Here is a 12,001-nt window from a genome sequence, read left to right as displayed (position 1 = left end):
CTGTAGAGCTCTCATCACCAGCAGTAGGATCTGTTGAATCTAATACAGTCACTTTACAAGCTTCTTCTGGATGAATTTCCATAAAAAATGTTTCAACATGACTAACAACAGGAGTCTCAAATACAGAAGATGAAGTTGGTGGAGATGGCCAATCCTCATCTGATATCTTCTGGGTTTGCGGGACAGGTACATTTTTTTCTTCAGCTTCTGCTGCAATTCCTGTTGATGAGACAGCCTCAACATTCTTAGGAGTTGGGTCGGCAGGAACAGGAGGAGTCTCTGTCTTTCCCTGCGCATCGTCAGACTGGAGTGCTCCACCTGTTCCAGATGGCGGATCTGAGGAGAGACTAGGCTGGCGATCACTGGAAAGCAGAGATTCATCATCAACAGAGGGTGAATGGGAGGAAGGTTTGGTTGAGTCATCCTCTAAATCAGACCGCTCCTGTTCCGATGTTGTACTACGTTCACTTATTCGAGACAGTGTGCGAGAAAGAGAAAATGTAGCAGCACCGTATCCACCTACTATCATATCGGCCCCTGTCAGCCCACAAGGGTATCCAAAACCACTGGGGAAATCAATTAGATCATCACGAAAGGTATCATCACGATGATTGTTTGAAGTACTTGAGGTTTCCTCCTCATCAGCCAAATGTGCTGCATCATCCTGTGGGAAAAAACCATCTTCAAGACTGGAACTCCCACTACTTTCAAGAGGAAATGGTCGCCAGTGTGCAACAGCAGCCATTTCTGCACGTGGTGCCATGGCTAAGGACGAAGATGTTGTTGAGCCCTCTTCTTCTGAACGAGTTCTCTCCATTATATTTCTATCATCTCTTGGAGATTCTGAGGACTCTTCATCCTTTCTGTAGGGTTCTTCTGCTGCTGATTCAATTTTCTCATCCTCAGATGGTCCTAATTTTTCATCACATCCACTATCGTCTGTTGTTGAAACAGGTACATCCGGAACAACCCTATCACCTGACGTATCTTCGAGGTCCTTCACTGCATCTGCCTTTAAAGTTTCATCTAAACTCTCAGTTTTTGATATTTGGTCAGTTTTTGCCTCCTCCTCTGAACTTCGTGGTAGTTCAATATCTGCATATTCTTCAAAGGACGCTGTTGGGATGGCATTGCTGTCTGCTACGTTCAGACTCCCTCTTTCTCTTAAAATTGGTGGTGTTAAATTGTCGTAGTCACTGCAGACATCTGGGCTCTCCAGGCTCTTTTCAACTAGTTTATATGCTTCTTTAAACTCCAAAACTAGGTCTTCCTTTGGTATTGGTCTAGCAGATGCTGACTCATGTTGTTCATCTGAAATAATCCATAGCTCTGGGCCTGGATCTTCATCAAGTGATTCAACAGCACTTTCCTCACTTCCATCTGCATACAGCAGGTGGGAAAAATCTTTTTTTAGGGATTTTCCCATGTCTAGCTTTTGTTCATGTCTATATAATTCATTAGCTACCGATGTATCAAAAAATCCTGATGCCTGAGACTGTAAACTGGTTTCTTTTTCTTTGTGCAGTAATTTTCTTTTATCTCGCACTGGTTTTTCAGGGCTTAATACATCTGGAACTACCCTTTCCTTGTCTGGTGACAAGCCATACTCTGTCTTTGGCACTTCTAGTGACCTTGATGAGCTTTCCAGTTTGTGTTTAGCCTCTTTTTTCTCCTGAGACCATGACTTGGTAGCTAATAGTTTGCGCGGAGATGTACGTTTTACACCATCCCCATCAGCATTTGGGGGTGATATAATTAAAATCTCCCTTTCAGGTGATTTTTCAAGCACCTCTTTAATTTTTTCTTCAAGGGACTTTGCCTTTCTGTATTCTGGCAGTTTATCAGACTGAAGGGACTTACTGCTGGAAAAACTTTCACTTTTTGCATGTTCTTTTTCCTTCAATAGCAATAACCTCTCTTTAGGACTAGGTATGTCTATTGCTTTAGAAGGTTCAAGCTTAGGAACTGCTGTTGACTTTATTGGTTGGCCAACACTGCTAATTTTGTTCATTCCTGCAGTGGCTTGTTTGGTTTGAATAATGTTTGATGACTTGCCTGAGACTCCTGGGCTGGCTTTACTTACTGCACTGACTCCAAGTTTTATACCTGATGTACCTGCAGGCTTTCCTGAAACAGGGCTTCCTGCAGGTTTTGTTGTGGGTTGAGGAGATCTATCTCGTTTATGTGATTTTGTGTCTGTCCTCAATGTGGGTGGGACTTGCTTAACCAGGACTTTATCAGGTTTTGGAGGAAGACATGGTTTGGAAATTGCCACTGTACTTGAAGGTGGAAGACTTCGATGTTGAGGCTGTAAAAGAGTAGGTCTGGAAGGAACATTGCTTCCAACAGAAGCACTCTTATTAAGTGGTTTTGATGCATCCACTTGTCCATTACTATCAACAGTATCATCTTTACTGGAAAACGAGTCAGCAGGAGGAAGGCGATGAAGTGATACAACAGGTGCATCGAGAGACTTTGCACGTCTTGATGATGATGGAGAATCTGTAGAGCCTAAACTTCGCAATTTGGTAGAAACAGCAGATCCTTCAGACCAGCCCAAACGTGCACGAGCAAAAAGTACAGGAGATCTATCCCGCCTATGTGCCGATGCTACAGAGCGCCTAGCAGCTTCAGCTAGAGCTGGTGCCCGTTGCCAACCCTGATCAATTGGTCGCCTCACATCAGTTGACAAGAAATCAGGTAAATCGAAAAAACTTGAATCACCTTTCAGAAGTTCCTCAAACGAACTTCCTTGCCTTTTGATGGGGGCAGTTTTCTCCTTACCTGAAACTGAAGCTGTACCTTTATCTTCACCTTCTTTTTTGGCTTGGATCTTTGATTCCTGTCTGAGAGCAGTGCTACTTTTTACAACATCTACTTCCTTGGCCACAGTATCTGATTCTTTGATGATGGCTTCATATAAAGGACTGGTAACAGATTCGGACTGTTGTTGCAGTCCTGGTTTGACTGGGTCACCTAAGGTCATGGATGTGCTAAAGCTAGCTTCAAAAGAGTCCTGGAAGCTCATAGCAGGAATTGTATCATCAACAACTTCCTCAGATGACTGCTTATCTATGGAGGGAACTAACTGATCTGGCTCTGGTTTGCGGGGTGTTACATCAGATTTGGTTCGCCTTACTACAGCTTCCTTTGGATGATGGTGCTGGCTACTTACGTCAGATTTTGCTCGACGTTGGACAAATGCTGCCTGTTGTCTAGATATCTCATACTTTTGTGCAGTCTGTGCAGCTATTATTTTCACAACGTCTTCTTGTACACCAAGATCTTTATCCAAATTTGAACTGAATTTATCTGCTTGCAATAGTTTGTCAGTCTTTGGAATGTTACTAGCAGAAATACTTGCAACAGAATCTTGACTAGAAACTGGAGGCTGATAATGACTTTGAGCAAATGCTGTTCTAAGAGCTTCCTTATGAAAACCTGACCCCTCGCCATATTTTCGACTCTGAGGTAGAATTCCATTCTGAACTTCTGTTTCTGTTCTAGAAATGTCTGATTTTGCTCGACGCTGTATTAGTGCTCCACCACTTGTCTTTTCACCAGATATATCAGATTTTGCACGACGATCAGTGAAACGTGCTGCTGTTCTAGGATGTTTGTAAGAAGAATCAAAACTTTTGTTGCTTGAGGTGGTGTGCTCTCTTTGCTTGGGTGTAAGTTCTTTCTTAAGACTGATGCCCGATCTAACCAAGTCTACATGTGCTGCCTCAAGCATTTCAACACTTAGGTCAGGAACTAAGCTATCACCCTCATCCCTCTGCCTTGCAACATCTGATTTGGTACGGCGCTGTACGAACACAGAGCTTATAGATTCTCGTTTCTGAGTTGAAACATCTGAAGCTGCTCTGCGAGGTGCAAAAGGGGAGCCAGATACCTCTTTTGGTTTTGGCATAAGCCCCAATTTCCCTCGACCTGGAAGAATGGCACCTACTAGTTTCTCTTGCATACTATTCACTTCTGATCGAAAGTCTCTATCAAATGATAATGCAGGAGAAAAAGTTTTGTCTTTTTCCATTATCTCTGGGGAAAATTTTAGCTCATCTGTTTTCTGCTGTGTATCACTACTTACCTGTTTCAACAAACTGCCACTAGTATCTGTGTTAGATGGCATATGGCTGAAACTACTGGTGCTTGTCTCGGGACTGCTGGGAAGTGTTGGTACAATTGCTACTTCATCACAGCTGTCTGTGCTAACATTAGCTGATGACTTTTCTAATAATTTAGATTTGTCTTCAACATGAGTTATGGAAGTTTTATTCGAAAAATCTTGACCGGGAGAGTGAATTTGTTTAGAGATATCACACTCTGGCCTGACTGAAGTAGGCAATGTACCAGCTGGTAGCCCATTTTGACTTGTGGCTGTGCCATTCATGGGATGAAGTTTGTGTAGAACATAGGGAATAGTAAATTCAGAAGATTCAATTTCTTTATTTTTTAAGTTTTCCTCTTCATCACCACCAAAATCTGTGCTGTCAGCAAGAGTAAGATCAATAGACTTCTGATGTGTCAATGCCCAGCGTTTACCACGATTAGCCATCTGTTTACTAACTTCATGGGAATCACTTTTCACTCTTTCTACAGGAGCACGATGAATAGTATCCTTAACCAAATTACCCTTTTCTCTGACATCTATTATTAATTCTTTCTCATACTTTTCATGATAATCCACGGAAAGAGTTTGTGCTTGTCTTTCTGCATTTTTCAGATTTTCTCTCAAATCTTTATTTGAGAGACCATCTATCAACAGTTCTTTTTTAGTATCAATATTTATGGGAATTATGTCATCAAATTGCTTGGTCTTTTCTACATTTTCAGAAATATCTAAATTAATGGCAGGTTTGATTTTAGATTCCTCCTCATTTAACTGTGGCTTCAGAGGAGTTTCAGAAATAATATCCACAGCTGGCACATCACTTTTGACACCTAAAATGCTGATTTCCTTGCCATTGACAATATTTGTACTAGTAAATGTAGGTTTAACAGGAACTGTGTCAACAATCGATTTATCAAGTGCAGAAGTATCATTAACAGTAAGATCATCGGTGTCCATTTGGAATATCTCTGGGCTCCGAGAACTGTCTCTTGCATTAGTGTCTGGTGCACTTTCATCCAGGGGTAAATTGTCCCCACCTGAATCAATGCTCCCAGATCTACTTCCGGCATAACTCTTTATTTTGGATCTACAAGTGATACCATCTAATTCTGCCTCATCTTCTGCATCATCATCTTCATCTTGCTCTCGTTCCAGAAGTTCATACGAATCATGAGAGAGATCGTCGTGGGACAAAACAATTTCTTCTTGTGATCCAGTATCAGCTGTACCCAATAATATACATTCACTCCCTCCTTCAATCATTCCTGGCTCCTCCCCACCTCCACTTTCCGTTGAAAGACTTGAAGTAGTGCCGGGGTAGCTGCTGGAATAAATGCGTGTATCAGGAGTGACTGCATCAGGTCCTCTGTCAACAGATCCCATCTTGCTACCAGCAGCACTGTAACAGGTGCGCCGGCTGTCATCATAACGGGTGATTGGGGCATCTAACAGTCTTTCTTGTCTGTAAAAAGACTCATAATAGCCTCTTCCAGAGCTCGAATGATCATCTGGCAGATTTCGGCAGCTTGAACTTCGCTGCCATTCGTGACGACCGGTGGAATGAGTTATGACCAGTTCCCCACTCTTAATGTTAGTGTTAGTAGCACTGGAGGTAGTTGGAATGTTAGAGGGAGGATGGACTGTACGAACAGTAAACGTAGTTTGGGTTGGAGAAGCAGTAGTGAGAAGATGATTGGCTGTTTTCTGACCTGTGTTCGGGTGACGGTAAGGGCTCTGCGGATGTGGCTGCTGCTGTGCGTTCACAAACTCTTGTTCTTCGTCGTCCGTAGCATTCTGCTGGCCTGGGGTCCTGGGGTAAAAATGCTGGGGACTGGAAGTAACTGATGTCCCTGGCGATAGGGAAGTGGTGAGAGGTGGTGAGGGCGTCAGGGTGGGAGCAATAACAAAGTCGCGTGTGTCGAAGTCGTGGATATCGGCTGTATGTGTCGGTGATGAAGTCGCTGTCATACTCGGTGTCCTGCGGCGGGGATCTGTCGACCCCAGCGTCATCGATCCGCAAGACAGAGACGCTGGAGTGCCGGCTGAAACAGTAACAATAATGAAACTCTTTTTATTTTTCCATTCATTTAAATCAATGCAGAAAGCAGTATGAAGACAAGCAAAAACATAAAAATTGTGAAAAAACTGATCCACATGTTACGTACAATAAATGATGAATAAATTCGATAGTTCTATGTCTACTGTAGATTCAAAATATATAGCCACTGTCAGTTGGAGGTCCATGAAGCAAATGCTGATAGTTTCTTATGTACCCATGTAGGTGTGACACTTCCATTCCAAGAATGATATCAGCAAATAGTTGATAAATTTAATTTCAAAATAACAAAGAGCAAGCCACAACTGATGCATGTGGTTTGTTTAAATAAAATATACTTGTGTCGGAGACGTCACAGATAACTTTACTGACAAAGAAAGAATACAGCAATTGAGAAGTGCAATAATGAGGCTTTGAGGGAGCATACACATAATTACCCTCATTGTTCCAGCAACTTTCCCAGCATGGTACAAGTTTTTCGATACTTTTCTTGAAGAATGATGAGAGCAGACAAAGCTACCTTTCCACAGTATCACATATCACTTGATCATAAATAATGCCCTGACCTTCCTGCGCCACATATGTGGTAATCAGAAGGCAATATACCCAGACTGTAATGTGGGTGAGGCAACATTTTCCATTGGAAAGGAATGCAGGCATTCCATGTCGCATTGGTAGTTAACGTTAGCAAAATCGGACCTCATGACAGTTTGGCTGGCCACTTGCACCTAACCTAACCTAACCTAACCTAACCTAACCTAACCAACGGCCCTTTAAAGGTTCTGTGAAGTGTTCCAATAGCATTGGGTATTGAGCAACGATTATGGTCCCATCAGACATCCACTCCAGCACTAATTATCCTTGGATATCAAAGAACAAGCTCAGCACAACCTTTCTAGCCACGACAGGTGCCTGGATCTTCTTCAACTTGATGAAAAAATGACTTCATTCTGTTTGGAAAAGATGATAGCATGTTTCCTACATAGCCACAATTTGCTAGAAGAATGCCCTCCTGTTCTTTTGTATTGGACCATGCATTCCAGGCACTTTCCTATGCCCAGGCTTTGGTCTTCATTGTGAAAATATCAGACTCTCCATGCAATGCAAATTTTCTGTTATACGGCAATTCTCCCTTGCCAAAATGCCAATATGAGAAACTGTTTCCACATCAATTACAGGCTACTGTACAGGTTGTCACACACTGTTTGCTACTATGAAACTGGGCATATCACTTGAACACAGTGCTACATTTGAAGCACACTTCCCTATACAAGGCTTGTATTCAATAATAAATGTCACTTTCTTCCAACAAAATATTAAAAATGCCACACTACACTTTCTTGGATGTATACAATACACTTCTTCTGTTACAAATGGTTACTGTGTGTACATAGCACAGTTATCCACGGAAATTCAAATTTTCTGCACAGATACAACAGATTACCAGTTTCACTACCCAACCATTTTGCAGATGAATGACAAATAATATTCTTGGTGTTACAGGCATTGTCAGTGTTTCACTTGAACAATGCTTACAATTTGGATGCCTGATTAGCAATATTCGAGCACAGTATCAGCAATAAATACATTAGACCCCACCAAACCCAACAATTTACCTCAGTGAGTAAATGTGTTTCTCGAATGTAAGTGTCGGGGTGCACGCAGCCCTTGCAATGTAAACTGAGGAGCTACTTGATTGAGAAGTAGCGGCTCTGGTCTTGGAAACTGACATACGGCCGGGAGAGCGCAGTGCTGACCACATGCCCCTCCATGTCCGCATCCAGTGACACCTGTGGGCTGAGGATGACATGGCGACCAGTTGATACCGTTGTGCCTTCATGGCCTGTTTGGGCGGAGTTGAGTTGAGTTGAGAATGTAAGTGTTCCCTTTCATTACATCATCGGTTCCTTTCTAAAATTCTGCTACTTTAATTTATGCTCTCTTCTAGACTGAATAAGTGAAAGGGGAACTTCAAATCAAGTATTATTATTGTTGTTGATGTTTCACATTTGTTAACAGCAATGGACATATTTTCTGTTCCCACTTACATATACACCAGTAAGTTACAGTATGAAAGTTGCACTAAATCTGTCATTAATTACAGAAAAATTTTCTGAAGAAAGTGAAGTAACCTTTCTGGAGTACTGATGAGATAGAACAAAATTAAGTTTCGAATTTCTTATAAAATAAACACGATTCCCAGAAAAATTTCCATTTCCAAAGTAGTTAAAACACTCAAAAATTTAGCGAGAGAGGTGGTGCAGTAGCTAGCACACTGGACTCGCATTCAGGAGGATGACGATTCAATCCCGCGTCCGGCCATCCTAATTTAGGTTTTCCGTGATTTCCCTAAATCGCTCCAGGCAAATGCCAGGATGGTTCCTTTGAAAGGGGATGGCGGGCGGACTTCCCTTCTCTGTCCTTCCCTAATCCGATGAGACTGATGACCTCGCTGTCTGGTCTCCTTCCCCAAACAACCCAACCCAACTCAAAAATTTTGCGAACAGACTGCTGTATGAACTAGATGAAGTCCCATTACTCTGTGGAAAAATTCAAAAATGATTTTTAATGTACATTTAATTCTTTTTGTTGTAATTGTAATGCACTGATCAGTCCCTCTTACACCAACCCTTCATCCCTTCCAATAGATAAAGAATGGTAGTCTTTCTATCAACATTCATTCATGCTGATTAATTTTGTGCCTCTAAGTAAATAGAATACAGTTTGTCATAGTTTTGCATATGTTATATTGCAAACGAATGTCTCATGAGGAATATATTCCAGAGCACGGATAAAAATTATGAAGTATGAACCGATAATTTTGCATGAAATAATGGTGACATTTACGCTAATCAAAATCTCTGAAAATACCAATAAGGATTTTTTTCTTCTGGTATCCAGCTCTGTGAAAGTTGAATGCTTGCTGCAGGTAATGGACCTAGATGGCCATTAGAGAACACAGTCTTGCCACAGCATTGGGCTCATAATGTGAGTGCAACGCACGTCTCGCCATGTGAATACGCTGGCCAATTGTGGTCCTCATGTCTGATGTAAATATGGTCATCCAGGGAACTGTCAGTCAGCTCTGTACTTGCATCTGTTATTGTGCGTTATTATAATCGCTGTACTACGGACTATTGGATAACAATCTCACTTAGCGCTTGGTCTTTCTCTCTGGTAGTGATTCAGATTATCTCTCTCTTTGCTCTTGGGCTGTTGACATCATCGTGATGATGGTTTCCACTTCGCACTTCATTGCTTACATGTGATGCTTTGGTATTGTCATTGTCTGTGTCTTGTCTACTGTCTGTCAATCATGTTTAGTTCAGCTACAGCTTGGTGTTGTGTTCCCTTCTGCAGGCATGACAGCTCTACAGAAGTTGTTAAGCAATGAATTCCAAATAATAAGATTTTTCCACAGAATACTAAGGAATGTCACAGTCTTCCTCTGTTCATATTCGGCAAGTTGAGACACACAATGTGGACAAACTCTTGTGCTGCTGCAAACAGTTTTGCAACAGCTGATTAGTGAGAGAGAAGTGATATTGCAATGGAAGGAAGAGGAGCAGTGTGTAGTTATGTAGAACAATGTTATTGAAAGGCCATTTGGTGAGTCAGTGCCTCAAGAACATGTCTCTTGAGTTGCAGAAGAGTGACCAAATTTCCCCGGTTCAGGTACTTTCAGAGGAGCTCCAAAGATATCTTCTTCTCAGCATGATCTTTTAAATGAATCATAGCCATGAATTGCTGCTTTACTAGAGAAGAAGTATTGAAGAGTGTTGAACACCAAGATAAATGCGTCCTTAGGTCAGTCTGTGCCGGTCATTCACATCAATTTGCAACACTAAGGAACAGATGACAAATGATCAAAAATTTCATGGGTGTTTGTAAATAGCACTGTTGTTCACAATAAGCCTTGTCATTTTTATTACAATGGTTCAACCATAACACAAAATAACAAATGCAAATCCGAATATTTTGATATACTTCTCAGAATGTGAAATGGCTGCTAATGATGATTGTCAGTCATGGTTCCACAAACAGATTTTAAATGCAATTTTTGTCTGTTCTGCATGTATTGGAATTTCCTGCCATATTCAGCTACATTTAAAACCAGACTGACAAGTATATTCATATACCCAGTTTAAGGATCTAAAACCTTCTCCAAATCCTTGGTCAGTCCAGAACTACCCACTATCCTGATGAAATCTAATGGAAGCTGCAGCATTTATGCATATACACTACTGGCCATTAAAATTGCTACATCAAGAAGAAATGCAGATGATAAACGGGTATTCATTGGACAAATATATTATACTAGAACTGACATGTGATTACATTTTCACGCAATTCGGGTGCATAGATCCTGAGAAATCAGTACCCAGAAAAACCACCTCTGGCCATAATAAGGGCCTTGATACGCCTGGGCATTGAGTCAAACAGAGCTTGGATGGCATGTACAGGAACAGCTGCCCATGCAGCTTCAACACGATACCACAATTCATCAAGAGTAGTGACTAGCGTATTGTGACGAGCCAGTTGCTCGACCACAATTGACCAGACGATTTCAATTGGTGAGAGATCTGGAGAATGTGCTGGCCAGGGCAGCAGCCGAACATTTTCTGTATCCAGAAAGGCCTGTACAGGACCTGCAACATGTGGTTGTGCATTATCCTGCTGAAATGTAGGGTTTCGCAGGGATCGAATGAAGGGTAGAGCCTTAGGTTGTAACACATCTGAAATGTAACGTCCACTGTTCAAAGTGCAGTCAATGCGAACAAGAGGTGACCGTGACGTGTAACCAATGGCACCCCATACCATCACGCCGGGTGATACGCCAGTATGGCGATGATGAATACATGCTTCCAATGTGCGTTCACCGCGATGTCGCCAAACACGGATGCGACCATCATGATGCTGTAAACAGGAACCTGGATTCATCCGAAAAACTGACGTTTTGCCATTCGTGCACCCAGGTTCGTCATTGAGTACACCATCACAGGCGTTCCTGTCTGTGATGCAGCGTCAAGGGTAACCACAGCCATGGTCTCCAAGCTGATTGTCCATGCTGCTGCAAACATCGTCGAACTGTTCGTGCAGATGGTTGTTGTCTTGCAAACGTCCCCATCTGTTGACTCCGGGATCGAAACGTGGCTGCACAATCCGTTACAGCCATGCGGATAAGATGCCTGTCATCTCGACTGCTAGTGATACGAGGCCATTGGGATCCAGCACGGCGTTCCGTATTACCCTCCTGAACCCACCGATTCCATATTCTGCTAACAGTCATTGGATGTCGACCAAAGCGAGCAGCAATGTCGCTATACGATAAACTGCAATCACGATAGCTAAAATCCGACATTTATCAAAGCGGAAACGTGATAGTATGCATATCTCCTCCTTACACCAGGCATCACAACAACGTTTCACCAGGCAACACGGGTCAACTGCTGTTTGTGTATGAGAAATCGGTTGGAAACTTTCCTCATGTCAACACATTGTAGGTGTTGCCACCAGCGCCAACCTTGTGTGAATGCTCTGAAAAGCTAATCATTTGCATATCACAGCATCTTCTTCCTGTTGGTTAAATTTCGCGTCTACAGCACGTCATCTTTGTGGTGTAACAATTTTAATGGCCAGTAGTGTATTATTTACATACTAGCACAGGTTTCACTTCACAAGATTTTTAGAACAGATTTTATGGAAACAGCTTTGAAAGCTTTGTGAAAATTATTTAATACCACACAATGTAATAACTGTCACTCACTGCTCAGTCTCTTAATTTTGTTAATGACTTGTAAAGGGTTCAATGTGCTATAAGCACCTCAGCT

The 12,001-nt window shown here is 42.0% G+C and overlaps 1 protein-coding gene across 2 annotated transcripts in view; it reads right to left on the bottom strand.

The window, feature by feature from the left end:
- LOC126236182 (FERM, ARHGEF and pleckstrin domain-containing protein 1) overlaps positions 1–12,001 on the bottom strand; it is a 724,813-nt gene that overhangs the window by 134,883 nt on the left and 577,929 nt on the right. For both annotated transcript variants that reach the window (XM_049945281.1, XM_049945282.1), the window contains exon 11: positions 5,824–6,156. In XM_049945281.1, the coding sequence (XP_049801238.1) occupies positions 5,824–6,156 (333 nt within the window). The remainder of the gene's footprint in view (positions 1–5,823; positions 6,157–12,001) is intronic.

This window comes from Schistocerca nitens, chromosome 2, assembly GCF_023898315.1.
Source record: "Schistocerca nitens isolate TAMUIC-IGC-003100 chromosome 2, iqSchNite1.1, whole genome shotgun sequence".
Lineage (NCBI taxonomy): Eukaryota > Metazoa > Arthropoda > Insecta > Orthoptera > Acrididae > Schistocerca > Schistocerca nitens.
The sequence above is the reverse complement of the archived record's forward strand: the minus strand, read 5'-3'. Positions and strand labels throughout refer to the sequence as shown.